Raw genomic sequence first — 27791 nt, 5'->3', positions numbered from 1 at the left:
ACAAATCCTTTCCTTTATGAATCAGTGTAATTGCCGCTTTACACTGTGAATTAGATAGAGTTCCATTCTTAAAAGCCGAGTTAAAAGACGCAAGTATATACCTTTTTAGGCTCCTCCAAAAAAACTTATAAAACTCAACTGTTAATCCATCAATTCCAGGCGCAGAACCATTATTCATACGCTTTAGAGCTGACAAAACTTCTCCTTCTACCACTTCCCCTTCACAGCTGTCTTTCTGCTGATCATTTATTTTTAAAACCTTTGTTCCATCCAAAAAAGTGTCAATTTTCAAGCTCATGTTTCCCTCATCAATTTTCCGTTAAGGTTGTTTGTTGGGGAATTTGAATTGGGTATTCGACCAATCAGTTACAATCACAGAACCTATTTTTGCGACAAAAGATGAAACATTGAGTCAATTCTGTTGTAAGCCGTACAGTCCCTTTAAAGGAATCATCCTGGTCCTGTAAACCATCAGTTGCTAACTACATACATCCCCGGGCTTTTACATAAAGTACACACATCCTTTCGTTTGTGTTTGCTCTCCCTGAAGAACGAGCATTTTTTTCACGATGTTATTTCGTATCCCGGAACCAGTTGCATTTTAGCAGTTTTGACATCTAAAATAAAAACTGACTGCTGGTACGACAAAAATGTTGAAAAGCGAAAGAAAATGTTTATCATCAAGACAAAGACAGTAACATGCAAAGTTTTCAAAGTGTGATAGTAGGAGCCCGGATGTAGGTCAAGCGAGATGGTGGCGTGTTGATCAGAGGGTGTAAGACGCAGCTCGTTTCACCTGGGTAAGTGGAAGTAGGCTACCGAAAACCGCGCAACTACCCCGTGGTTGAGATGGCAGATGCTAGTCGGCTGAGATATCCAAGCTTTTGACACTGATTGTTGATTTGCCTGTGGAGACTGAGTATTACGCGCATCAAAACGTATTGCCTGGCAGGGCTACTTCAGTGACAACGCCATCACATTTAACGAGCTGCATCAGTGGCCAAAGCAAGCGAAGATTTAATAATTGGTGCAGTTTCACTCCGGCAGAATCGAGAAAGATCAGGCATCACCAGCCAAAAGTTGGTTGGTGGGTTTTTTTTTGTTTTTTGTTTTTGAAAGATTCAGTGGTACACGACAAAAAGCCATTGCAGATAAAGAGTCCCTTCGAAACCGGAAACAACTCAAGGCCATGCATGAACAAAGTGTACGTGTCACACAGGGATTCGGCTGGGCGGTTGACTAAACTGTGAAGACAAGCGCCATAGAATGTTGTACCGTAAAATGCTAATGCGCTTGGGTTTCATCAGGTTAGTATTGCTAGTGCTGTTTCCGTAAAAAGCTTTAACCGTTCTGGAAACCTCTTCTGAAAAGGATTGGGGCTTTAAATTATGAAAAACCAATGACATAAAAATACAAAATCAAAATAAAAATAAAAAGAGTTTTAGAATGCTAAAATAGATTTGTCCTACTTTCGATGTTATTCAAGTTTACGCGTGAATAATCAAAACGTGCATTCACGGGAAGTTGTGAACCAAACATAAAGATATGAATACCGTGGAGCACCGTGACCTTGCTAATGTGTCCATAATCTAAGTTTAAATATTGCTGAAACTGCAAATGGCAGCGTGGCGTTATTAACATGAGTTGAATGAATTCAGTGGGATGTCATAGGACTCCACGGTTAGGCTTTACGAACAAAGAAACAAAGAACATTATTTTGAAAGCCATTCGAGTTTACGAGCGAATGATAAAAACTGGATGTGTGCTTGTAGTAGGCCTACGTGCTTACTGAAAGCTGTCAACGTAAAGTAATGAATACCAAAGTGCGCCGTGACCTGAAGTGTTTTTATAATCCGTATTTGAAATAAATCTGAAGAGTGAAAGATATACGGGCAAAGTGGTGCGTAAATGAAATGATGTCAATGAAGGCCATGGCTTATTAAGCTAAGTTAGGTGAATGGGTTAGTAATTGTTTTTTAAAAGTGAATGAAGTCAGTGGAACGTAATGGGTCTCGCAGTAACGCAACGTTCGGTGGCTCATTTGACGTAACCCTTGAGAACCCAAGCACCCCCGCAACAACCCCCCCCCCCTCCCAAGAACGACCCCCTACCCCCACCCGTCCTTAAGTTCACCTTTCCCTAACCTAAAATCCTATCAATGCCTGCATGCTGATCTAACACTTTCAAGCTTGGTTACGTGGGTGTGTTAGTGTTATGTTTGTGGTTGTTTTTATTTTGTTTTTCAATAAGGGGAGGGCGAAGGGGAGAGGCATGAGTTTTAATCTCAACTCTTTGAACTTAACAACAGCTTCTCAATCCTTATTTTTCTTTTCTTTTTATATTTAGTCAAGTTTTGACTAAATATTTTAACATCGAGGGGGAATCGAAACGAGGGTCGTGGTGTATGTGTGTCTGTCTGTGCGTGTGTGTGTGTGTGTGTGTGTGTGTGTGTGTGTGTGTGTGTGTGTAGAGCGATTCAGACTAAACTACTGGACCGATCTTTATGAAATTTGACATGAGAGTTCCTGGGTATGAAATCCCCGAACGTTTTTTTCATTTTTTTGATAAATGTCTTTGATGACGTCATATCCGGCTTTTCGTGAAAGTTGAGGCGGCACTGTCACGCCCTCATTTTTCAACCAAATTGGTTGAAATTTTGGTCAAGTAATCTTCGACAAAGCCCGGACTTCGGTATTGCATTTCAGCTTGGTGGCTTAAAAATTAATTAATGACTTTGGTCATTAAAAATCTGAAAATTGTAAAAAAAAATAAAAATTTATAAAACGATCCAAATTTACGTTTATCTTATTCTCCATCATTTGCTGATTCCAAAAACATATAAATATGTTATATTCGGATTAAAAACAAGCTCTGAAAATTAAATATATAAAAATTATTATCAAAATTAAAGTGTCCAAATCAATTTAAAAACACTTTCATCTTATTCCTTGTCGGTTCCTGATTTCAAAAACATATAGATATGATATGTTTGGATTAAAAACACGCTCAGAAAGTTAAAACAAAGAGAGGTACAGAAAAGCGTGCTATCCTTCTTAGCGCAACTACTACCCCGCTCTTCTTGTCAATTTCACTGCCTATGCCGTGAGCGGTGGACTACGAGTATACGGTCTTGCTGCGTTGCATTGCGTTCAGCTTCATTCTGTGAGTTCGACAGCTACTTGACTAAATATTGTATTTTCGCCTTACGCGACTTGTTTTATTTATTTTAATAGGGATAGGGTATCTTTATTTTCCTTTAATTTAACAAAAGAATTTACAAAAAAAAAATGTGTGTCGTGACTAAAATAGCTCAAATAAATATCTGAAAGGGGCCTCTGCCGTCAATTTCTCTCTCTCTCTCTCTCCCCCTTCACATTGAGAATTTATGTGAACTTTTTGCAGATGACACAACCATACATTCTAGTAACACAAATTTAAGTCGTTTATCAGAAACACTGCAAGAAAGTTTAAACCAGTTGAGTGAATGGACTGAGCTAAATCACATGTCCCTTAACCCCCAAAAAACAAAAAGCATGATAATAACAACTAGGCAAAAACGCCAGAACATAACCTCAATATTTCACGATCTAACGGTTAATAATAAACTTGTTGAAAAAGTCGACCATCATAAAGTTTTGGGAGTGACCATTGATAACAACCTGTCTTGGTCACACCACATCGAACAATTGTCTAAACAAGTGTCCAAGAAGGTCTATCTATTATCTAGAATCAAGCACTTTCTGAATTTGGAAGCCAGGAAATTATTCTTTAATGCTCATATTCAGTCTGTTATTGACTACGCGTCTACCTTGTGGGACTCGGCAAGTGAAAATTCATTCAAACCACTAATTAGATTACATAAGCGAGCGCAGTCTTATTAAAGAAAACAACCCTATCTGAGTTAGACTACACGAACTTAGGCATTCTTCCTCTGAAGGCAAGGCTAAGTTATAATAAAGGTACCCTTATGCATAAAATTATTCATGGATGTGTACCTCAAACCATATTTTCCAAATTCACGTTAAAAACTTCACGCCAATTGATGAGACTGAACATGCCTCTGCCTAGGATTGACCTATTCAAATCTAGTTTAGTCTATTCAGGTAGCAGTCTCTGGAAACACTCTTCCGACAATCCTACGGCAAACTAGCAGCACAAACGTTTTTAAGACCAGATATACGTCTTATCTCATGAAGTCTAAATAAACATCTGTTGTCGCTAGAATGGTTGTTAAAACGAACAACCGGTGCTTTTTAACAATGTATTATTATTTTTATATACACTGATTCTTTCGAATGCAGTGTATGTCAATGGGCATGGCACTTACAACGTTGTTGCGTCAGTGCAATCTACTCTATAATTCTTAACTCATGTCAAATGAACTTACATTTTTCATTTAAGCAATGTATTGTATGTAAATTGATGATATGTTCTTACTTTCATTTCTATTATAATCATGTAGCAGTAGTTTGTTTTCTTTACTTGCTTATTCTTTAGCAATTTTAGACTAGTCCCTCTTTAGGGCGAGGGCCAGATGTAAAAAAGCAGATCACTGCTTACTCTATTACCCTCGTAAAATAAAGAATTGTTCTTGTTCTTGTTCTTGTTCTTGTTCTCTCTCTCTCTCTCTCTCTCTCTCTCTCTCTCTCTCTCTCTCTCTCTCTCTCTCTCTCTCTCTCTCTCTCTCTCTCTTTTTTTTTTTCTCAGCCTGGCTGCATCTCTGTCTCTGTCTCTCTCTGTTTCCGTCTCTGTCTCTGTCTCTCTTTGTCTGTCTCTCTCTCTCTCTGTCTGTCTCTCGCTCTGTCCATCTCTCTCTCTGTCTGTCTCTCTCTCTCACTGTCTGTCTGTCTCTCTCTCTCTCTCTCTCTCTCCTTCTTTCTCTGCCTGGCTGCATGTCTGTCTCTGTTTCTCTGTCTCTTAATTTCTCTCTCTCTCTCTAGCTCTCTCTCTCTCTCTCTCTCTTTTTTTTTCTCAGTCTGGCTGCATGTCTGTCTCTGTCTCTGTCTCTCTCTCTCTCTAGCTCTCTCTCTCTCTCTCTCTCTCTCTCTAGCTCTCTCTCTCTCTCTCAAGCTCTCTCTCTCTCTCTCACACAATTTCTCTCTCTCTCTCACAATTTCTCTCTCTCTCACAATTTCTCTCTCTCTCACAATTTCTCTCTCTCTCACACAATTTCTCTCTCTCTCTCACAATTTATCTCTCTCTCACAATTTCTCCCCCCCCCCTCTCTCTTCTCCTAACCTCCCTCTCTCTCTCTCTCTCTCTCTCTCTCTCTCTCTCTCTCTCTCTCTCTCTCTCTTTCTCTCTCTCTAGCTCTCTCTCTCTCTCTCTCTCTCTCTCTCTCTCTCCATCTCTCTCCCTCAATCTCTCTCTCTCGCGCACGCTCTCTCTCTCTCTCGCTCTCTCTCTCTCTCTCGCTCTCTCTCTCTCTCTCTCTCCCTCTCTCTCTCCCTCTCTCTCTCACCCCCCTCCCCCACCCATCGTCCACCGCCCCTATGCCACCTTGTTTCCAGACCATCTCTTCTTTCTATCCCCTCAATTCTTTGCCTGTCCAAAACAGAATGGGTCGCTGTGGCCGCCGCAGAGGTCGCTTCAACCTGTGTCACCCCCGCTGCCGACCAAGGGTTCCACACCATCGACACTGTGGCCCACCCCGACGCAGCCCGAGCCCGAGCCCACCTCCTGGGGCGGACAAAGGGAGTCCGGGTGGCAACAGACCTTGTGGGGGGATCGTGCCCCGACCCCCAGCCCCCCGCCGCCCGATGGTTGGACGCCCCCTCCTGGCCTTCGGGAGGGGCAGGTTTCGTCCCTTTGGAAACCTGTTCCGTGGACGCAGGTGAATACGATGTTTTTTTTGTTTTTTTATCTATTTCTTTAACATTTGTATTTCCCTTTCATTTTTTTTCCATTGTTTTTCTTCCTCCATCTCTTTGAGTTCTTCCTTCCTTTCTTTCTTTCCATCTCACTTTTTTCTTCTATTTTTCAGCAGTTCTCTGAACAGTCCGTCGGAAACACTATGTATTTGCTCATACACTCGTTGTTTTATCAAATATTGAAAAGCTCGCTTTTGCTTGCACTTTACTATTAAAAAAATAACTCGTGTAAATCTGGTTTTACACAGCTGGTCATGTAGTTTTTTCTGAATATCTGTGCTTCGAGACAATTCCCTGTTATGTCTGTACAGATTGTGAGTGTGTGTGTGTGTGTGTGTGTGTGTGTGTGTGTGTGTGAGTGTGTGTGTGTGTGTGTGTGTGCGTGTGTGTGTGTGTGTGTGTGTGTGTGTCCCGGCTTGCGTGCGTGCGTGCAAGCGTGCAATGTGTGCGTGTGTGCGTGCAAGTGCGTGCGCGCTTGCGAGCATGCGTATATATGTGTGTAAGGTCATGTGTTAGAGGTCAAAGCTGTATACGCGTAACTTACCAAATAATAACCTTGTTAACCTTTCCAAACAGGCCGCTTAGTTTCAACTTTGGCGGCAGATGCCCCGTGGTTGACTACGGGCACGTGAAGCCAGACGACGAAACGACGGACGAGGACGAGGACGAGGACGAGGACGAGAACGAAGACGAAAACGAGGATGAGGAGACGGAGGAGTCGATGGACGAGGCGACGGACGAGGACGAGGAGGAGGAGGCGGAGGAGAAAAAGAAGGACAAGGAAGCCAAGCCTCATGCGAATCGCCCTAGGAAACCGAAGCCAGGAAACAAACCCAGTGAGTTGTAGTGTTGCCGTTTGTTGGGGTAGATGGGGGGTGTTAGTCGTGGATGGGTTGGGATTCTGATTTTAGCATTGATGGTGATGGTAGTGGTTTCTTTGGGAGGATGTGCGTCCTCCTTTTCTCCCCACCTCTACCTCTCTCTCTCTCTCTACCCCCTCTACTCCACCCTCCTACACCAGCACAACGTCTGAACTGAACACAACCGTGTTGCAGAGCCTTTACCTGCAGACAAGAACGTGCTGCACGTGCAGAGGGCGGAGTTCATGGTGGGCCACAACACCACGCAGCACCACACTGACGAGTATGACATCACGGAGGCCAAGAGACGCCAGCTGGTGGTGCGGCGCGGACAGCCTTTCACCGTCAGGATCGTCTTCAGCAGACAATACAAAAAACAGAAAGATGACCTGCGCCTCGTCTTTGAGATCGGTAAGTAATTAATTAATTAATTAGTTTGAACTAATTAATTAGGTTTTATCCATTCTATCCATTTATACATTAAACTCTAGTTCTGTATGCCCCAGGTGAGCCTATCAGACGCTGAACTCTAACTCTCTATGCCCCAGGTGAGACTAAAAGACACTGAACTATAACTCTCTATGCCCCAGGTGAGACTAAAAGACACTGAACTATAACTCTCTATGCCCCAGGTGAGACTTAAAGACCCTGAACTCTAACTCTGTATGCCCCAGGTGAGACTAAAAGACACTGAATTCTAACTTTCTATACTCCAGGTGAGACTTAACGACGCTGAACTCTAACTCTGTATGCCCCAGGTGATACTAACAGACGCTGAACTCTAACTCTCTATGCCCCAGGTTAGAATTAAAGACGCTGAACTCTAACTATGTATGCCCCAGGTGAGACTTAAAGACGCTGAACTAGAACTCTGTATGCCCCAGGTGAGACTAACAGACGCTGAACTCTAACTCTGTATGCCCCATTTGAGACTAACAGACGCTGAACTCCAAATCTGTATGCTCCAGGTGACGACCCCAAGCCCAGCAAGGGAACCCACGTGGAGATGATCCTGTCTGACAAGGACGAGGAGGGGGAGTGGGGGGCCTCCATCCAGAAGGTGAACGGCAAGATCCTCATCGTCAAGGTCTTCACTCCCCCGACCTGCTTCGTGGGCGTGTGGAAGTTCAAGGTGGACGTGGTCAAGCGCAAGGACGAGAATGCCACCGTCTTCCGCTACAACCACAAGGACCCCATCTACATCCTCTTCAATCCCTGGTGCAGAGGTAAGGATGTGATGCAAGCTATGAGACCCCCATTTCAAGCCCTCTCCTCCTCCGCACCTCTAGCACTTGAACCCACCACCTAGGTTAGGAAAGGGGGGAGAAAATTGCTAACGCCCTGACCCAGGGTCGAACTCGCAACCTCTCGCTTCCGAGCGCAAGAGCGTTACCACTCAGCCACCCAGTCCTGTGTGTGTGTGTGTGTGTGTGTGTCTGAGTGTGTGTTTGTGTGTGTGTGTGTGTGTGTGTGTGTGTGTGTGTGTGTGTGTGTGTGTGTGTGTGTGTGTGTGTAGAGCGATTCAGAGTAAACTACTGGACCGATCTTTATGAAATTTTACATGAAATTTCCTGGGTATGAAATCCCCAGAATTTTTTTTTTTTTTTATAAATGTCTTTGATGACGTCATATCCGGCTTTTTGTAAAAGTTGAGGCGGCACTGTCACACCCTCATTTTTCAATCAAACTGATTGAAATTTTTGTAAAGCAATCTTCGACGAAGGCCGGACTTTGGTATTGCATTTCAGCTTAGTGGCTTAAAAACTAATTAATGACTTTGGTCATTAAAAATCTGAAAATTGTAATTAATTTTTTTTTTATAACACGATCCAAATTTACGTTCATCTTATTCTTCATCTTTTTTTGATTCCAAAAACATATAAATATGTTATATTTGGATTAAAAACAAGCTCTGAAAATTAAAAATATAAAAATTATGATTAAAATCAAATTTCCGAAATCGATTTAAAAACAATTTCATCTTATTCCTTGTCGGTTCCTGATTCCAAAAACATTAGATATGATATGTTTGGATTAAAAACACGCTCAGAAAGTTAAAACGAAGAGAGGTACAGAAAAGCGTGCTATGCAGCACAGCGAAACCACTACCGGGCTAAACAGGCTCGTCAGTTTCACTGCGTTTTGCACGAGCGGCGGACTACGGTCATTGTGAAAAAATGCAGTGCGTTCAGTTTCATTCTGTGAGTTCCACAGCTTGACTAAATGTAGTAATTTCGCCTTACGCGACTTGTTTCTTCTGTCACGCAGAGGATACTGTGTTCCTGGACAGTGAGGAGCAGAGGGAGGCCTACGTGCTCGAAGACAAGGGAAAGCTCTTTGTTGGCAACTACAAGAAGATCTCTTCCAGACCCTGGGTCTTCGGGCAGGTGAGTGTATTGTCTGAGAAGTAATTAGGCTTGGCCTTGCTGTGGACAAGTGGAGTTTAATTGACAGAACTGCTGGCGATAATATCGCTCGTTGCCATTGGTTAGTTGTACATATATTAATCGAAATGACTGCAATTGCAGTTTTACAACAATCCGTGACCCAGTTGCAGAGCAATACTTCCCCCGCCCAAAACGCCAACACATTCATTGCCATCAACAATCACTACAAGGACGACGGAATACATTTTACATGCAATTCTTTTCAGCTGTCAGATAATGTTTTTGTCTCTTAAAGACCAGACACATCCTCATTATCATCCTTAACAAAGTAATCCTAATGAAGTAATCCATGAGTCAAATACCGTGCAGCAAATCTTGACTTTTACCTTCAAGTTTACTCCTTGGACGTTTTAGCTGGGGTTTTTTCTTTTTTCTCCTCGTATTTTGTTCGTGTTTGTTTCGTAGTTTTTGGCTCACGTAAGTGTAGCCTATGCGATGATAAACTTTGTCTGTCTGTGCGTGCGTGCGTGCGTGTGTGTGTGTGTGTGTGTGTGATAGAAACTTTAACATTTCCGAGTCTATGGATTACGTCAGTCTCGGTCAAAAGTGTTTGACGTGTGTGATAGAAACTATTTGAAGACGTCACATTATGACGTAAGAGGGTTAGCCGTCACGCAAAGGAATTACTGAACGTCTCGGTCATTGTTATTGTGAGCGGGCCGAGACTACTTGGCAGATCCAGGGTCTCGCTTTCTTGCACAGTTTCACCTATGCTTACTGTGTGTGTGTGTGTGTGTGTGTGTGTGTGTGTGTGTGTGTGTGTGTGTGTGTGTGTGTGTGTGTGTGTGTGTGTGTGTGTGTGTGTGTGTGACGGAGTGATTGAGTTTGTGTTACTGTTTGTCGATTTCTTACGTGAGCCTTGAAGGCTTCGCCTCTTGTTTTTTTATGTTTCTATTATTTTTGTTGTTCATGTTCATGAAAAAATACAAAAGACGGGGGCTTTTACCTTTCTTGACATACTGCTGTTTTGTCATTCATGCTGTAGTTATATATACCGTTTTACTTGCTTGACGTGCAGTTTTCGGGCAACGTACTGGACTGCTGCATGTACCTGCTGGACATCTCTGATATCGCATTCTCCGTGCGTGGCGACGCCATCCGTGTCTGCAGAAAGCTTACCGCCTTGGTAATCAATACTGCTTGTTTACTCTCTCTCTCTCTCTCTCTCTCTCTCTCTCTCTCTCTCTCTCTCTCTCTCTCTCTCTCTCTCTCTCTCTCTCTCTCTCTCTCTCTCTCTCTCTCTCTCTCTCTCTCTCTCTCTCTCTTTCTCTCTCTCTCTCTGTCTCTCTCTGTCTGTCTCTCTGTCTCTGTCTCTCTGTCTCTCTCTGTCTCTCTGTCTCTGTCTCTCTCTCTCTCTCTCTCTTTACATATTTGATTAATAAAGGAACATCATTTGGTGGATGAGGGGTGTGTGTGTTTGCGGAACAAGCAGGGAAGGTGCAGTTGTATGTGTGTATGTGTATGTGTGGGGATTGGGGAGTGGGAGGCAACGAACTCGTGGATTTTCTAACCAAAACAAAAGAACACTAATGAATGCTGCTGATCAAGTTAGATTCTTTTGCTGAATGCTTTCTTTTCTTTTCATTGTATATACAAAAATGGCATGTCATTGTTTTGTACTGTGCAGTAGTATAGGTTCCACTTTCCTACTATTGTCTACAGCAAAAACTCCAAGTTGCGACTTGTAAATGTTTCCCAAAAAATAATTGGTCGTAAAACAAAGAGGTCTTTACTGAGAATCACACGTTTCGGACTGCCAACCCCTCCCCCCCCCCTCCCCCACCAGACGACGTCTATTAAGGACATAGCGTCCTCAGGCCACATATGCCTGAATGTTGTAATACCTATAACAAAGAAATGTTCTCAGATAAAAACGACCCCAATACCAACTCATGTACTTACACATATTATGCCATGTGCATCACAGGTGAACTCTCAGGACGAAGAAGGCGTGCTGACGGGCAACTGGTCAGGCGACTACAGCGGGGGGAAGTCCCCCCTGTCCTGGACAGGCAGCGCCCCCATCCTGGAGCAGTACTACAAGCAGAAGACCTCCGTCGAGTTCGGACAGTGCTGGGTCTTCTCCGGCGTCCTTACTACAAGTGAGTGTGTTTGGTGCTGGTGCTGGTATTGTATTAGAAACAGAAGACCTCCGTCGAGTTCGGACAGTGCTGGGTCTTCTCTGGCGTCCTTACTACAAGTGAGTGTAGTTTGGTTGTGGTGGTATTGTATTAGGACCAGAAGACCTCTAAATTGTTTGGACAGTGCTTGGTCTTTTCTGGCGTCCTTACTACCAGTGAGTGTAGTTTGGTTGTGATGGTATTGTATTCGGACCAGAAGACCTCTAAATTGTTTGGACAGTGCTTGGTCTTTTCTGGCGTCCTTACTACCAGTGAGTGTAGTTTGGTTGTGATGGTATTGTATTAGGACCAGAAGACCTCTAAATTGTTTGGACAGTGCTTGGTCTTTTCTGGCGTCCTTACTACCAGTGAGTGTAGTTTGGTTGTGATGGTATTGTATTAGGACCAGAAGACCTCTAAATTGTTTGGACAGTGCTGGGTCTTTTCTGGCGTCCTTACTACCAGTGAGTGAAGTTTGGTTGTGATGGTATTGTATTAGGACCAGAAGACCTCTAAATTGTTTGGACAGTGCTTGGTCTTTTCTGGCGTCCTTACTACCAGTGAGTGTAGTTTGGTTGTGATGGTATTGTATTAGGATCAGAAGACCTCTAAATTGTTTGGACAGTGCTTGGTCTTTTCTGGCGTCCTTACTACCAGTGAGTGAAGTTTGGTTGTGATGGTATTGTATTAGGACCAGAAGACCTCTAAATTGTTTGGACAGTGCTTGGTGTTTTCTGGCGTCCTTACTACCAGTGAGTGTAGTTTGGTTGTGATGGTATTGTATTAGGACCAGAAGACCTCTAAATTGTTTGGACAGTGCTTGGTGTTTTCTGGCGTCCTTACTACCAGTGAGTGAAGTTGGAGGTGGTGGGTGAGATGGTGATTGTGTATTGTTAGCTGAAAGCCTCCGATGAGTTTGGACAGTGCTTGGTCTTTTCTGGCGTCTTTACTACCAGTGAGTGTAGTTGGTGTTGGTTGTGGTGGTATTGTGTTAGAAACAGAAGACATCTGTGGAGTTCGGACAGTGCTGGGTCTTTTCTTGCGTCCTTACTACCAGTGAGTGAAGTTGGTGGTGGTAATGTATTAGAAACAGAAGACCTCTTATCTGAGGAGAGTGGACAAGTGCTGGGGCTTTTCTGGGGTAATGAAATATCACCAGTAAGAGCTGTTGAAGGGGGTGTTGTCGTTGTTATTGCTGTTATTGTTTTTCTCATTACCATTGGTGGTGCTGATGGGGGGAGGGGGGGTATGGAAGTTGGTACTGGTGTTGTGTTGTGATTAGTGGAGGTGGTGGTGGAGGTGATTGCGGCCGGTAATGTTTTGTGTGTAGTTGTATGTTTGTACGCCTGTGTGTGTATTTGACAGTTCTGCGTGCCTTGGGCATTCCTGCCCGCAGTGTGACCAACTTCGCCTCAGCCCACGACGCCGACTGTTCCATCACCATCGACATCCACTACGACGACCACGGCAACCCCCTGTCGGACATGGACGAGGATTCCGTTTGGTAGGTCTTTTGGGGGTGTTTTGTGTGTGTGTGTGTGTGTGTGTGTGTGCGTTACTCGCTGGATTTATTGTTAGGTTTACTCAGAAGACGAAGGGACGTATTAACAGGAAATTTGACGGGCGATTCTTTAAAACGGAGGCGGGTACCCATGTTCTTTTAAATCAAATCAACAAAACTATGATTTTCTGTTTAATGGTGTTCTGCCCGTGAAGTTTGGCACTTACAGCCAGCCATAGCAATTGACTCTGTATGATCTATTGTGTGCAGGAACTTCCACGTGTGGAACGAGTCGTGGATGGCTCGCCCTGACCTGCCCGCTGGCTACGGAGGATGGCAGGCCCTTGACTCCACACCTCAAGAAACCAGTGACGGTCAGTTCTGTTGGCCCCTCGCTTGGTTTGCGTGGTCAGCTATTTCGTTTTGCTTTAGGATTGTTTTCTTTGGTGCTACAACTAATTGCTAACTGTGATATTCTGCCATTGTAGTTTATTGCCTTTCTGGTAATATTTTTTAACGGCGTTTTATTCCTTTAATTGCTTATCAGAATAACGTTTATCAGTATTTTAGAAGACAAAAAACTGTATTGCTCAAAGGCAAAATCCTTCCCCTGAAAACAGTTCGGCTCACCATCTCAGATCTGTTTAAGCTATCACATGGAACCGGCACGGTTGGCCTAGTGGTAAGGCGTCCGCCCCGTGATCGGGAGGTCGTGGGTTCGAACCCCGGCCGGGTCATACCTAAGACTTTAAAATTGACAATCTAGTGGCTGCTCCGCCTGGCGTCTGGCATTATGGGGTTAGTGCTAGGACTGGTTGGTCCGGTGTCAGAATAATGTGACTGGGTGAGACATGAAGCCTGTGCTGCGACTTCTGTCTTGGGTGTGGCGCACGTTATATGTCAAAGCAGCACCGCCCTGATATGGCCCTTCGTGGTCGGCTGGGCGTTAAGCAAACAAACAAACAAAATATCACATGGACTAATGGTGACCCCTTTTGGGGGAATACCTATCGTTACAAATCTTCAACATCGATGAACCTTTTTATGTTGGTTGCATACTTTAGTTTAATTTTGACGTTGAAAACAAGCATGAAACAGAGGGGTTCCAAATGAGACTTGCATCGTAGAAAGTACCATATAGGCCTAAATGTCACTTACAAAATGTATTCAACAGAAAACGGTGCGAAGTAAGCAGCCAGGCTGCTCATGACATTTAGTCAAGTTTTGACTAAATGTTTTGAAATAGAGGGGGAATCGAGACGAGGGTCGTGGTGTATGTGTGTCTGTGTTTGTGTGTGTGTGTGTGTGTGTGTGTGTGTGTGTGTGTGTGTGTGTGTGTGTGTGTGTGTGTGTGTGTGTGTGTGTGTGTGTGTGTGTGTGTAGAGCGATTCAGACTAAACTACTGGACCGATCTTTATGAAATTTGACATGAGAGTTCCTGGGAATGATATCCCCGGACTTTGGAATTGCATTTCAGCTTGGTGGCTTAAAAACTAATTAATGAGTTTGGTCATTAAAAATCGGAAACTTGTTATTAAAATTATTTTCTATTAAACGATCCAAAAACAATTCCATCTTATTCTTCGTCAGTTTCTGATTCCAAAAACATATACATCTATATATATATACGACTTCTGTCTGTCTGTGTGTCTGTGTGTCTGTGTGTGAGTTCGCGATGCACGGCCAAAGTTCTCGATGGATCTGCTTCAAATTTGGTGGGCATATTCAGGTAGACCCGGGACAGGACACAACCTGGTCGATATTTCAACACGTGCTCTCAGCGCACAGCGCTGAACCGATTTTGGTTCCACCTCAGCTACCCGGGCCCCCATACCGACACACCAAAGCCGCTACACCACATCACAACGCCAAAGTTCTCTGTGGATCTTTTTCAAATTTGGACACCGTATTCAGCTATACACCCCGGACACAATATCATCGATGAGATATTTCAACACGTGCTCTCAGCGCGCAGCGCTGAACCGATTTTGGTTTTTGTGTTCATTTCACCATTATAAGTAACTCTTCCTTATCTTCTCCAGGTTTTCAGCGTTTACCTCCCTTCCTTCGTATGGTGCACTATAGTATGAGTGGGGCATCTTCGGATATTCCCGGCGTTCTGTTACTATTTTTAGAAGGTCACCGCAGTGTCCAGAACGTAAATTGGACCCGTAAATTATCCTCACTGTAAAAGTGCAAAGGTCGAATCAATTTATAGCCACGCGAAAAATACACTGTCATCCATCTCTCTATATATACGGCTTCTCTGTGTTTGTGTGTGTGTGTGTGTGTGTCTCTCTCTCTCTATGTGAGCAACACCTGTGGATTGTTCAGTTCTGTTTGTGATGTGGTCTGGCGGCTTTTGTGTATTTGTATGTACTGGCCTTCCTTTGAGAAGCCATAACAGATCAAAAGGGCTTAGAGATAAGCTCTAAATTGCTCAATACTGTTTGAGTGGAGTTCGCCTCCAAAGGTGATTAACACGGTTACATTCGTCGACAAGGATATGGTCAGGAATGGCATTATGGCCACTGAATCATTTTCGTGCTGTTCCCATTCCACGAATCTGGGAGGGACCTAAGCTTGGCGGGTCCATTGTTCGGACCCGGCAAAGCCGGCGTACGGCTCCAAGTATTTCATCCCGGCGAAACCGGCTACCCGGCGAAGCGGGTATTCCTCTAGTATGTTATATTTGGATTACAAACAAGCTCTGAAAATTAGAAATATGAAAATTATGATTACAATTATTTTTCTGAAATCGATTTAAAAACAATTTCATCTTATTCTTTGACGGTCTCTGATTCCAAAAACATATAGATATGATATATTTGGATTAAAAACAAACTCAGTACGCTAAAAAGAATAGAGATACAGAAAAGCGTGTTATCCTGCTCAGCGCGACCACTACCGCACTATTCTGGCTTGTCGATTTCACTGCCTTTGCCACGAGCGGTGGACTGACGAAACTACGAGTATGCGGTCTTGGTGAAAAAAGCAGTGCGTTCAGTTTCATTCTGTGAGTTCGACAGCTTGACTAAATGTGTTATTTCGCCTTGTTTTTAGCTTGCGTTTAACGATGCATGCTCCTATCCCGTATAAAATCATGTGCAGATTTTAGAGAAAAATGGGCATCATAGGGATTAAACACTGCATAACATAACAAAACATAGCATACACATCGGAGTCAGTAATTCGCTGCGATCGTGGTTTTAACTGGTCGACCACGTGTTTTCTGTTTGTATGAGATAAGGGGTACAACTATTCTACAACGCTTGCACATCCTGACAGAGTTATATCCGAAAATCGTCTATTATGTTTCTCGTCCGTGTTGCAGACGTGTGTTTTTGCGGGCAAAATGAATTCAACAGAAAATCTCCACGCTGCAAAGGAAGCAGCCAGACTGCTTATTACACCCCCGGTATAGGGGTGTGTATAGGTTTCACTCGATGTGTTTGTGGCGGTATTTGTGTGTTTGTGTTCGCAAGTAGATCTCAAGAATGAACGGACCGATCGTCACCAAACTTGGTGAACAGGTTCTATACATTCCTGAGACGGTCCTTACAAAAATTGGGACCAGTCAAACACACGGTTAGGGGGTTATTGGTGGATTAAAATTATACAACGACTTATAGACGGACACCCCCGTTGGTCAAAGGGAAATAACCTTCTCAGTTGGTGGCAGTGAGAATGGTTATTTCCCTTTGACCAACGGGGGTGTTTTTCCTATCAGAGGAATTTCTTGTTTTTAGCTTGCTTTTAAAGTCAAAGAATGCAAGCTCGTATCCCGTATAAAATCACGAAAAGAGCTATGGTGGAAAACATGATCCCTTACACGGCTAGGCAATGATGTTTCTCGTCCGTGTTGCAGACGTGTATTGTTGCGGGCCCTGCCCCGTGCTGGCAATCAAGGAGGGGGAGGTCAACCTGCCCTACGACGGCAACTTCATCTTCGCCGAGGTCAACGCCGACAAGGTGTACTGGATGATCCAGAAGGACGGGACCTACAAGCGGATCAAAGTCGAGACACACTCGTGAGTTGCAAGGGAACTCTGGGGTGAGGGGCACAAGAAAGTTACCAGTCGGGGTTGGATAGGTCAGGCGAGTGCAATGGCCTAGTGGCAGACGACGGCCTCCCAAGCAGAAGATCGTGGGTTCGAATCTCGGTCGCGCCTGGTGGGTTAAGGGTGGAGCATTGTCCGGTCTCCCAGGTCAACTTATGTGCAGACCTGCTAGTGCCTTAATCCTTCTTTGTGTGTATACGCAAGCACAAGACTAAGTGCGCACGGGAAAAATCCTAAATCCATGTCAGAATTCGGTTGGTCATTGAAACACGAAAATACCAAGCATGCACCCCCGAAAGCGGCGTATGGCTGCCTAAATGGCGGGGTAAAAACGGTCGTACATGTACAAACCGTGGGATTTTTCAGCCCATGAACGAAGACGAAGAAGAAGGATTGGTTGAAGTTGGGGTCTGTGTTTGTGATTTCAACCAGTCCGATCCCGTGGCTGGCTCCCATTCGGTTGGTATTTTTCTTGTGGACATTAGCCCTGATACAGTGAAGTTTCTGTTTAATGAGCCTCAATTTTAAGACGCCTTCTATAATAAGACCCGCTCTTTATATACTATCCGTGTAAAGTGTCATTTACCTCTCCTTTTAAAGACCTACATTTCTCAGATTTTTGGAGGACTTAAAAATGGGGTACTACTGTACTGTTTTGAATGAGAGTGATGAAGTGAGTAGAGAAGTCATGTTTTCACAGAACCACGACCAAGAAGATATTTGCATCCGGTCTTAGCGCATTATTAGCAAGATCTAGATCAGCACTTTTCAGGACGTGTACGGGAACGTCATCAATTTTTGTTTTTACGTCACGCGGGTGTCAAAATCTACAGTCTTGGTGGTAGCAAAACAACGTATGCATTTGGAACATTAGAGAAAAAAGTGAGTCACAGGTGACGCAATATCTACACGTGTACAAGTACAGGTCTTTGCTACACGTTCGATCATCTAGAACACTGTAATTGTGTTCGCTTTTACTTGTTACGTTTACCAGAATGATTTTCTTTTACTTTTAGCGTGGGGAAATTCATCAGCACGTGCTCCCTACGTGGAGACCGCGAGGACGTGACCAAGCACTACAAGTACGCTGAGAGTAAGTGTCCTTGTTTGTGAATGAAGGCTAGGAAGAGAGATGAAAGAGAGATGGAGGAAGTAGATTCAATGGTAGTTGGAGAGTAAGTGACCTCCTTGTTTGGGAATGAAGGCTAGGAAGAGAGATGAAAGAGAGATGGAGGAAGTAGATTCAATGGTAGTTGGAGAGTAACTGACCTTGTTTGGGAATGAAGGCTAGGAAGAGAGACGAAAGAGAGATGGAGGAAGTAGATTCAATGGTAGTTGGAGAGTAAGTGACCCCCTTGTTTGGGAATGAAGGCTAGGATGAGAGATGAAAGAGAGATGGAGGAAGTAGATTCAATGGTAGTTGGAGAGTAAGTTACCTCCTTGTTTGGGAATGAAGGATAGGATGAGAGATGAAAGAGAGAGGAAGGAAGTAGATTCAATGGTAGTTGGGGAGTAAGAGATCGCCTCGTCCAGGAATGATGGAAATAAAGAGGGAGGAGGCACAGAGATGGAGGAAGAAGATCAAATGGTAGTTGGGAAGTAAGAGATCTCCTTGCCCAAGAATGAAAGATACAGAGGGAGGAGGCACAGAGATAGAGGAATATTAATACATGGTAGATGGGAAGTACGAGATCGCCTCGTCCAGGAATGATTGAAATAAAGAGTGAGGAGGAAGAGAGAAGGATTGGTAGATAGGATGTAAATTTAGCGGCAAGGGATGAAGGTGTGTGGATAAACGAAGGAGATGAAATCCAAAGCTCTTAATGGCAACAGAGACAAGTTAAAGAGAAACATTTAAGGATGGCATTTCAAGTTTGGATAACAGGCATACTTGTCATTGTACAAACTTATTTTTCAGTGTATGTCCGTTTTACTGTTAACGGATGGACTTAATTTACGTGGGTTTTTTTTTATGTCAGCAAGACCAACTGGAAATTCAATCTTTCTTTCTTTATTTGGTGTTTAACGTCGTTTTCAACCGTTCAAGGTTATATCGCGACGGGTGGAAATTCAATGCCTCGTGCCTTTCATAATTATACTATACTATACTATACTATTTTTTTTTTTTTTTTTTTTTTTTTTGTTGCTTAACGCCCAGCCGACCACGAAGGGCCATATCAGGGCGGTATACTATACTATATTATCCTATACTATACCATACTATACCATACTATTCTATGCTATGCTATACTATACTATACTATACTATACTATACTATACTATACTATACTATACTATACTATACTATACTATTCCTCCAGACTCTTCTGAGGAGCGCGCTGCAGTGCTGAGGGCCAACAAGGTGGGGGTGAAGGACAGCAAGCACGACGCTTACCAGGGTGGGCCTGAGGTAAGGGGCACAATTTCTATACAATAGTGTGGCTGTGTCTAATTAACTCTCTAACTTGAACATTTTCTGTCTTCTACCACTCTATTTCTCTTGGGTTTTTTTCTTCTTGTTGTTGGTGTAGTAGTAGTGGTTGTTATAGGGGATGGACGTGTCAAAAGCAACACACATGACGCCTATAAAGGTGGCCTGGGGGAATGGACCTCATTCTTACACCATTGCAGTGTGACTGTGTGTTCCTATCTTACTTAAAGGTTGTCTGTCTTCTGCCGCTCTGTTTCTGATGTTGTTGATGTGGTGGTGGTGGTGATGGGGGTTGGGGGGAGTTCAACGGTCGGTAAAGATAACGCTTACGGGGGTGGACCCGAACTACGGGACATAATGTGTACACCATTGCTACTAGTGTGGCTGTGTGTTCCTATCTCACTTGCAGTTTGTTTCTCTGATGACACTTTCTCGTAGTTTCTTGTGGTTGGTGTGGATGTAACAGGACATTAAAGATAATGAGACATGACACCAAATGGATGAACCCGAGGTAAAATGCACACCGTTGTCACTGTGGCTGTGAGTTCTCTTATCTGACCCATCTTAGTCTATATTACTCTCCGCTTCTCTCTTTCACAGGACGTGCAGTTTGAGCTGGAATTTGACGCGAACAACACGTTCGTCGGCAGTGACTTCGTGGTGACCCTAAAGTGCACCAACACCAGCAAGAAACAGCGTCACCTGACGGGCACCCTGGTCGCCAACACCATGTACTACACCGGCGTGGTGGCCGAGCTGGTGGGCAACAACCACTTTGAGGACGTCGCCATCAATCCCGGCAAGAGTAGGTGACATTTGGAGTGATGGCTGGTTGGCTGGCTGCCTTTCTGCCTGTCTACCTGCCTCTCTGTCTATCTGGTTGGTTGGCTGGTTGGCTAGCTGGCTGGCTGGCTGTCTCTCTGGCTGGCTGGCTGGCTGGCTGTCTGTCTCTCTGTCTAGCTGGCTGGTGTCTGGCCGGCTGGCTGTCTTTCTGTCTGTCTACTTGCCTCTCTGTCGGTCTGGTTGGCTGGCTTGCTATCTTTCTGTCTGTCTACCGGTCTCTATGTCGGTATGGTTGGTTGGTTGGCTGGCTTCTTGCCTGGCTGACGGCCTTGGATGTCTCTCTGGCTGGCTGGCTGGTGTCTGGCCGGCTGGCTGTCTTTCTGTCTGTCTACCTGTCTCTCTGTCTGTCTGGTTGGCTGGCTGGCTAGCAGGATGGCTGTGTCTCTGTTTGGCTGGCTAGTGTCTGGCTGGGTGGCTGTCTATCAATCTGTCTATCTGTCTCAAAGACAAAGGGCAGAATGAATGCTAGTGGACTTCTGGTTATATACCGATGCTAATATTATAAGATGTTTGGTGGCTTGTTGACAGGCCAGCTTTTTTGTTGGCCCAAGGGGACCATATCGTCTTTTGTTTCATCTTTATCGACCAAGGCCGAAGGCCGCGGTTGATAAATATGAGACAAAAGGCGATATGCTCCCCGAGGACCAACAACAAAATGCTGGTCTGACAACAAGCCACCAAACATCGTTGTTGTCATCATTTTGGTTGTGCAACAAAATGCACAATAACCCACAGGGAGACGAATTTTTAGAATCCAACTCCGGGCCACAAAGCATCGTCACAGTAGCACGAGATAACACGTCAAACTTGTATGTGACGTCAAACGTAGCTTGTTGACGCTTTTCTTCCAGTCTGAAAATGTACAGAGCTGCGATCATACCTGTGAGTTCAGTAAGTGTTGAGCATATTTCTTTTCTTTTAAGTGTTTATGACTTTTCGTTGTGGATTTTGCGATTACAGAGATAAGTTGCAAATTGACCATGAGTCGCCGCGGTAATTATCAACATTGATTGGGTCTTTGAGAGTGAATGCTTACAATCGTTGTCCTCGGAAACACAAATCCAAAGCCACGATGGTTCCACAGATCAAACAATCAGCCTGATTGGCTTTTACTTTGACAATCCACGTTTCACATGAAAGCTCAAACCAATTCACCACCTCGAGTTATTGCATGGGGAACATGAGATTTATTTACCAGGTGCTTGTGAATAAAAACTCGTGAAAATGATGACAACAGCATTTGTCAACCCCAAAGAATGCAAAGGTGGTCAGAAGCTCTTGCAGTCTCATCAGAAAACGAACAGTAACATTTTATTTGTCAGAGTCCTGTACGATCTAGTTGTTTGCCGTTGAAAAAAAAGCTATTTAACCAGCTAATGAATTGTATTTAGTTTTCTTCTTCATGGCTACATGTACAGAAGTGACCCAAATCTTGACTCCCGTCGGTATAATTATAACGCTGCCTGCATGCTTATAATATGATGTTGCACTTTCTCTGTTTCGTCGATCACAAGGCAGAACAAGGCACACTTTACTAATAGCTGTATATATCTCTATCTCTCCACAGATAAGGAGATCACCCTGTCGGTTTCGCAGGAGCAGTACGGCAAGCTGCTGAAGGACTGCTGCATGATGTCGGTGTCCGTAGTGGCCAGGGTTAATGAGACTGACCAGGTCTTCACCAAGAAGGACGACATGCGTCTCCGTAAACCTCACCTCGAGATCAAGGTGGGTACACAGTTTGAGGACATCAACGGGCAACATGGCATCAACATCAAGCCCGCAACACGATTAGGCCAACAACAAAAAAATAGGTGTGGTTACGGTAACATAGCCACAAAAAATAGGGTAGGAAGGTAGGCAATCACTTTTTTTTTTGTAAACTTTTTTTTGTAATGTGTACAAATTAAACCTACATGACAGGGAAATAAGTGTGCGACTCGGGCGATTTCGCTTTCATTGCGTTTTCTGCACTCGTTTTCTTGGTTTTTTGTGTGTTTTTTTGACAAATGTAATAAAAAGTTATAGGGTCGGCCCCTAAAAATAGGGTAGGTCGGGTTACCGTAACCACATCTATTTTTTTTTTTAGGCCTTACGAACATTTAGCTTTTTAGTGCCCATACGTCGACCAAAAAAGCGTACCAGCTCTGTCTCTCACTCTCCCTCTCTGGTTTGGTTTGTTGTTTTCTTTCTGAGATCGTCGTGTTTTGAACCTTATCTGTTGTTCCTTCAATCATGCGCCATTAGGTGTAATGCGGTCTAGTTTTGTTGTTTTCTTTCTGAGACCATCGTGTTTTGAACCTTATCTGTTGTTCCTTCAATCATGCGCCATTAGGTGTAATGCGGTCTAGTTGTGTTGTTTTCTTTCTGAGACCATCGTGTTTTGAACCTTATCTGTTGTTCCTTCATGCGCCATTAGGTGTAATGCGGTCTAGTTTTGTTGTTTTCTTTCTGAGACCATCGTGTTTTGAACCTTATCTGTTGTTCCTTCATGAGCCATTAGGTGTAATGCGGTCTAGTTTTGTTGTTTTCTTTCTGAGACCATCGTGTTTTGAAACTGATTTGTTGTTCCTTCATGCGCCATTAGGTGTAATGCGGTCTAGTTTTGTTGTTTTCTTTCTGAGACCATCGTGTTTTGAAACTGATTTATTGTTCCTTCATGCGCCATTAGGTGTAATGCGGTCTAGTTTTGTTGTTTTCTTTCTGAGACCATCGTGTTTTGAAACTGATTTGTTGTTCCTTCATGCGCCATTAGGTGTAATGCGGTCTAGTTTTGTTGTTTTCTTTCTGAGACCATCGTGTTTTGAAACTGATTTGTTGTTCCTTCATGCGCCATTAGGTGTAATGCGGTCTAGTTTTGTTGTTTTCTTTCTGAGACCATCGTGTTTTGAAACTGATTTGTTGTTCCTTCATGCGCCATTTGGTGTAATGCGGTCTAGTTTTGTTGTTTTCTTTCTGAGACCATCGTGTTTTGAAACTGATTTGTTGTTCCTTCATGCGCCATTAGGTGTAATGCGGTCTAGTTTTGTTGTTTTCTTTCTGAGACCATCGTGTTTTGAAACTTATTTGTTGTTCCTTTGTGAGCCATTAGGTGTAATACTGGTTGTTCCGGTGTCAGAATAATGTGACTGGGTGAGACATGAAGCCTGTGCTGCGACTTCTGTCTTGTGTGTGGCGCACGTTATATGTCAAAGCAGCACCGCCCTGATATGGCCCTTCGTGGTCGGCTGGGCGTTAAGCAAACAAACAAACAAAATTAGGTGTAATGCGGTCTAGTTTTGTTGTTTTCTTTCTGAGACCATCGTGTTTTGAAACTTATTTGTTGTTCCTTTATTAGCCATTAGGTGTAATGCGGTCTAGTTTTGTTGTTTTCTTTCTGAGACCGTCGTGTTTTGAACCTTATCTGTTGTTCCTTCATGAGCCATTAGGTGTAATGCCGTCTAGTTTTGTTGTTTTCTTTCTGAGACCGTCGTGTTTTGAACCTTATCTGTTGTTCCTTCATGCGCCATTAGGTGTAATGCCGTCTAGTTTTGTTGTTTTCTTTCTGAGACCGTCGTGTTTTGAACCTTATCTGTTGTTCCTTCATGAGCCATTAGGTGTAATGCGGACTAGTTTTGTTGTAACATTGCGAGGTCATCGTTTGTTGCAGGCCCCGGACAATGGGCAGGTGGGTCAAGAGGTGGAGCTGATGGTGTCCTTCGTCAACCCGCTGACCACCACGCTGACCGACTGTGTGCTGGAGGTGGAGGCCCCTGGCATCAGCAAGGCCAAAGAGATCCCTTGTTCGTAAGTGACATTCTATTTACCCTGCTGTCTATGTTTCTGTGAAATAACTCGAACTCGAACTCGAAAACGTAATTACATAAGGATTATAGCGTTAGGTCCACATGGTCCTTTCTTACAGCTAGTCGAGAGAGAGAGAGAGAGAGAGAGAGAGAGAGAGAGAGAGAGAGAGAGAGAGAGAGAGAGAGAGTGAGTGAGAGTGAGAGAGAGAGAGAGTGAGGGAGGGAGCGAGAGAGAGAAACAGGGAGAGAGAGAAAGAGAGGGAGTGACACATGCTTTATTTGTGAGGCCACCAGCCCGTACAAAAGCAAGGGGGGGAGGAGTAACGCAAGAGAGAAAGAGAGGGAGAGAGAGAGAGGGAGTGAGAAATGGAGAGAAAGAGAGAAGGAGAAGGAGAGATGGCGCGCGTTTTTGGTCCACGTATGGGAGCTTAACAACACCCCACCCTACCCCCGACCCAACCCCCACGACCTGCAAAAATATAAAAGCCACATAGTTTTCCTGACACTGTAACAAGTTTCACCGCTAATTTTCTATAGACGTTGACCCTGGCCTTGTCTCCAAGTCTGTATAAAAATCAGCCCCGATCCTCTGGCGCGACAACCCCTTTATTAAAACATTTATTATAACCCCTGTGGTGGCCCTTTTTTTTCTTCTTTTTTTCTGTCCCTTTTTTTTTTACCATCTAAAGTCGGGGTAAAACCCGGGAACATGCCCCAAATGGTTTTACCGTGAGGGCGTTAAACAAAACTTATCATCATCATCATCTGGCCTTTAATTTGTTGTTGCCCAGTGACGTGAAGCCAAAAGGAACCTTCATGGCCACCGTCCCGCTGAAACCCTGGAAGGTCGGCAAGAAACACCTCGTGGCCGTCTTCAACTCCAAGCAGCTGGAGGACGTCAACGGGGAACACGCCATCAACGTCAAGCCCAAAGCCAAAGGACGCCCTGGGCAGAAGGCGATGTGATGTCATTGCCTTTGTGACGTCAGCTCTACGGAAATCGGCTGGATCATCCAAGTAGCTCGAGGACGTCAACGGGGAACACGACATCAACGTCAAGCCAAAAGGACGCCAGGGACAGAAGCCGATGTGATGTCGTTGCCTTTGTGACGTCAGTTCTACGTAAATCGGCTCGATCATCGTTTGAATTATCGCTTCCATAGTTATCGCTCGATGCAGCAGGATTACGAACTTTTTGCTTTTTAGTGACCTTATAACGAGCTTTGGTTTCACCTGATTATAAAGAGTTGTGTGAGCAGAATACACATGTGTTCTGAAAACCTCAGCTCAGTTTATTCTCCACGTAGAAAATATAGATTGTTCACACAAAACTTTATCAGTCAGATTCATAATTTGTCTTTGAATTTATATGCAGTAGTTTTATTTAAGTTTCTAATTTTTATCTGCTTTTTTAACTCGTGTTTTGTTGGTTTATGTGTATAAGTCGATGTTCAGTAGTCTGTTTAATAGTTTGGTTAAAAAAAACTTTCATTTCCTATAAATTGGGTTATTTGTTTTTTTCTCTGCAGTTCAACATTTTTAATGTAAAAGCGTCGACGTAACCTCCCGCCATTCTACAAGCGCACTGGACCGTTTTTTCATTCCTTGTAAAGGTACATAATTTATTCGAGATACTGAACGAAAAACAACCAGGGCAAGAATTACACAAACCCTAGTTATAAATACAGGAACCATACGATTTGCATTTTCTCCAACATTCCACCTCCTCTTTTTCAATAGTAAAGTATTAAATTGGAACTTACACACTGTTATTTTTCTAGTGTGTTGACGACAACATGACACCTAAACACAGTAGTATGCCTTGCATATGCGTTTGTTTAAATATTATTGTTTATTGTAGACTGTAAGGCCAAATAAAAATATATGTTGGTTTAGAGTAACCCGACCGACCCTATTTTTTCCCGCCGACACTAAAACTGTTTGCACATTTCCCCCCCAAAACACACTTTTTGCACATTTCACGTTTAGGGGGTAGGGGAGAAATATCTCATCTGGTGTCACAACAAATCCTCTCAGGAATTTCAAATGTGGCTTGAACTTATCCAAAGGCATTGTAGTTTCTCAAAAATGAAACAGAAAACCCAAATTTGTTGAAACCTTTTACTCATCAAAGTTGACAAGCTTTGCGCACTGTGAAAATGACGGTTCGCGCCTATCAAGCATCACTACAGCCAACCTATTAAACATTGAACACTGTAATAGGTAATTTTCATAAGATTTATGATCAACTTAAATGTTTTGATTTGAAAGAAGTGGTTCTCTGTTCATTCATTGCAGCTGTGCATTGTTGTGATTTCACAGATAAATTATGCGTTCGAGGGGGTACCCTTAAACAAAGGGGCATAAGTAGAAGTGGGAATGAGTTTTTTCGTGGCGAACTTGATAAAACGACCCAAATGAATATCTCCAGCCTACTGAAGCTGGATCCTGAGGGGGGTGCACGGAAGGCCTAGCTGGAGTGGAGCCTATAACCAACATGTATTTTTGTTTGGCCTAATATTCTTGAAGGATATGCTGCTGTTCCCTTTGTTTCCCTTGCTTTTATATCATAGTATCATAAACCAAGTTTAGCTGTGCAGTTAAGTCCCTCATTAGTATGTCAATTGTGTTTTTTTCTAGTGAAAAAAGACACACAAAATTCAGACCAATCAAAATCGTGTTACAAATGAAAAGCAAACATACGGTTTGCATACGGACGAGATGAATACACAAATAAAAAGTTATATCGAACTCTCAAATTAGTTTCACACACATTGTGTTGGATTTGGTTGTCGCGCAAGAGTGAAAGAAGCAATTTTGAAGAAGAAGAAAAAAAGAAAAGTAGACGTTTTAAAGATTCAGGAGTAAAATATAATTACTCTGACCACAGGTGTATGATCTTCTAATTATAATGTACTTCTGCTGTGACAAATAACACCTTCCATGGGATCCCCCGCGGGTTAGGGGGAAGAATTTACCCGATGTCCCCCCAGCATGTCGTAAGAGGCGACTATCGGATTCTGTTTCTCTTTTTACCCTTGTTAAGTGTTTCTTGTATAGAATATAGTCAATTTTTGTAAAGATTTTAGTCAAGCAGTATGTAAGAAATGTTAAGTCGTTTGTACTGGAAACTTGCATTCTCCCAGTAAGGTATTGTACTACGTTGCAAGCCGCTGGAGCAAATTTTTGATTAGTGCTTTTGTGAACAAGAAACAATTGTCGAATTGACAAGTGGCTCTATCCCATCTCCCCCCTTTCCCCGTCGCGAAATAACCTTCGTGGTTGAAAACGACGTTAAACACCAAATAAAGAAAGAAAGAAAGACCTTCCACGGGAACAAATAACAAACAGAACTAATCCTGCTGTTCCTGTCCCATATTTCTTTAATAATTTTTTAAACAAAGACAAACATTGTTATATGTATGGTCAAATGGTTTTGTATGTTTTTGTATATGATTTATCTTTTCTTTACAAAATGAATGTTGAGGCCGATGTCCTCTCTGTTGCTTCTATTTGGGAACCTGGTCAGAAAAGACTTAAAAGTGGATGTGATGATCTCGATATTTGAGGTTTCGTAGACCTATGCCTTACTTCTTGGCTTTACTTGATATAAACAAATAAATGCTTCACAGCTTGAGCTTGAAATAAATTTGGATTTTGGGTGTGTGTGTGTGTGACGTGTGTGTGTGTACGTGTGTGTACGTGTGTGTGCGTGCGTCCATGTGTGCCGGCGTGCATACGTGCGTGCGTAAGTGCTTGCGCAATTTTGAGTATCAGTGCAATAGAGAGAAACTGAAACTGAAACTGAAACTGAACTTTATTACCAAAGGATAGAGGTTTTAGGCAAAGCCTAATCTTACAACCTGTCCCTT

At 43.4% G+C, this 27791-nt stretch overlaps 1 protein-coding gene across 5 annotated transcripts in view; it reads left to right on the top strand.

Moving 5' to 3' along the window:
* LOC138945829 (hemocyte protein-glutamine gamma-glutamyltransferase-like) overlaps positions 1-27568 on the top strand; it is a 163287-nt gene extending 135719 nt beyond the window's left edge. For all 5 annotated transcript variants that reach the window (XM_070317357.1, XM_070317368.1, XM_070317342.1 and 2 more), the window contains 16 exons: positions 5558-5833; positions 6447-6706; positions 6926-7141; positions 7699-7956; positions 8999-9117; positions 10196-10303; positions 11105-11279; positions 12663-12801; positions 13069-13172; positions 16667-16829; positions 17876-17952; positions 19182-19270; positions 19892-20096; positions 21702-21862; positions 23784-23920; positions 24711-27568. In XM_070317357.1, the coding sequence (XP_070173458.1) occupies positions 5559-5833; positions 6447-6706; positions 6926-7141; positions 7699-7956; positions 8999-9117; positions 10196-10303; positions 11105-11279; positions 12663-12801; positions 13069-13172; positions 16667-16829; positions 17876-17952; positions 19182-19270; positions 19892-20096; positions 21702-21862; positions 23784-23920; positions 24711-24885 (2661 nt within the window). In that variant the 5' untranslated portion in view covers position 5558 and the 3' untranslated portion in view covers positions 24886-27568. The remainder of the gene's footprint in view (positions 1-5557; positions 5834-6446; positions 6707-6925; positions 7142-7698; positions 7957-8998; positions 9118-10195; positions 10304-11104; positions 11280-12662; positions 12802-13068; positions 13173-16666; positions 16830-17875; positions 17953-19181; positions 19271-19891; positions 20097-21701; positions 21863-23783; positions 23921-24710) is intronic.
* Positions 27569-27791: the final 223 nt, after the last annotated feature.

The sequence above is a fragment of the Littorina saxatilis genome, linkage group LG1 (assembly GCF_037325665.1).
Source record: "Littorina saxatilis isolate snail1 linkage group LG1, US_GU_Lsax_2.0, whole genome shotgun sequence".
Taxonomy (NCBI): Eukaryota; Metazoa; Mollusca; class Gastropoda; order Littorinimorpha; family Littorinidae; genus Littorina; species Littorina saxatilis.
Note: the sequence above shows the minus strand (reverse complement) of the source record. Positions and strands in the feature narration are given on the sequence as shown.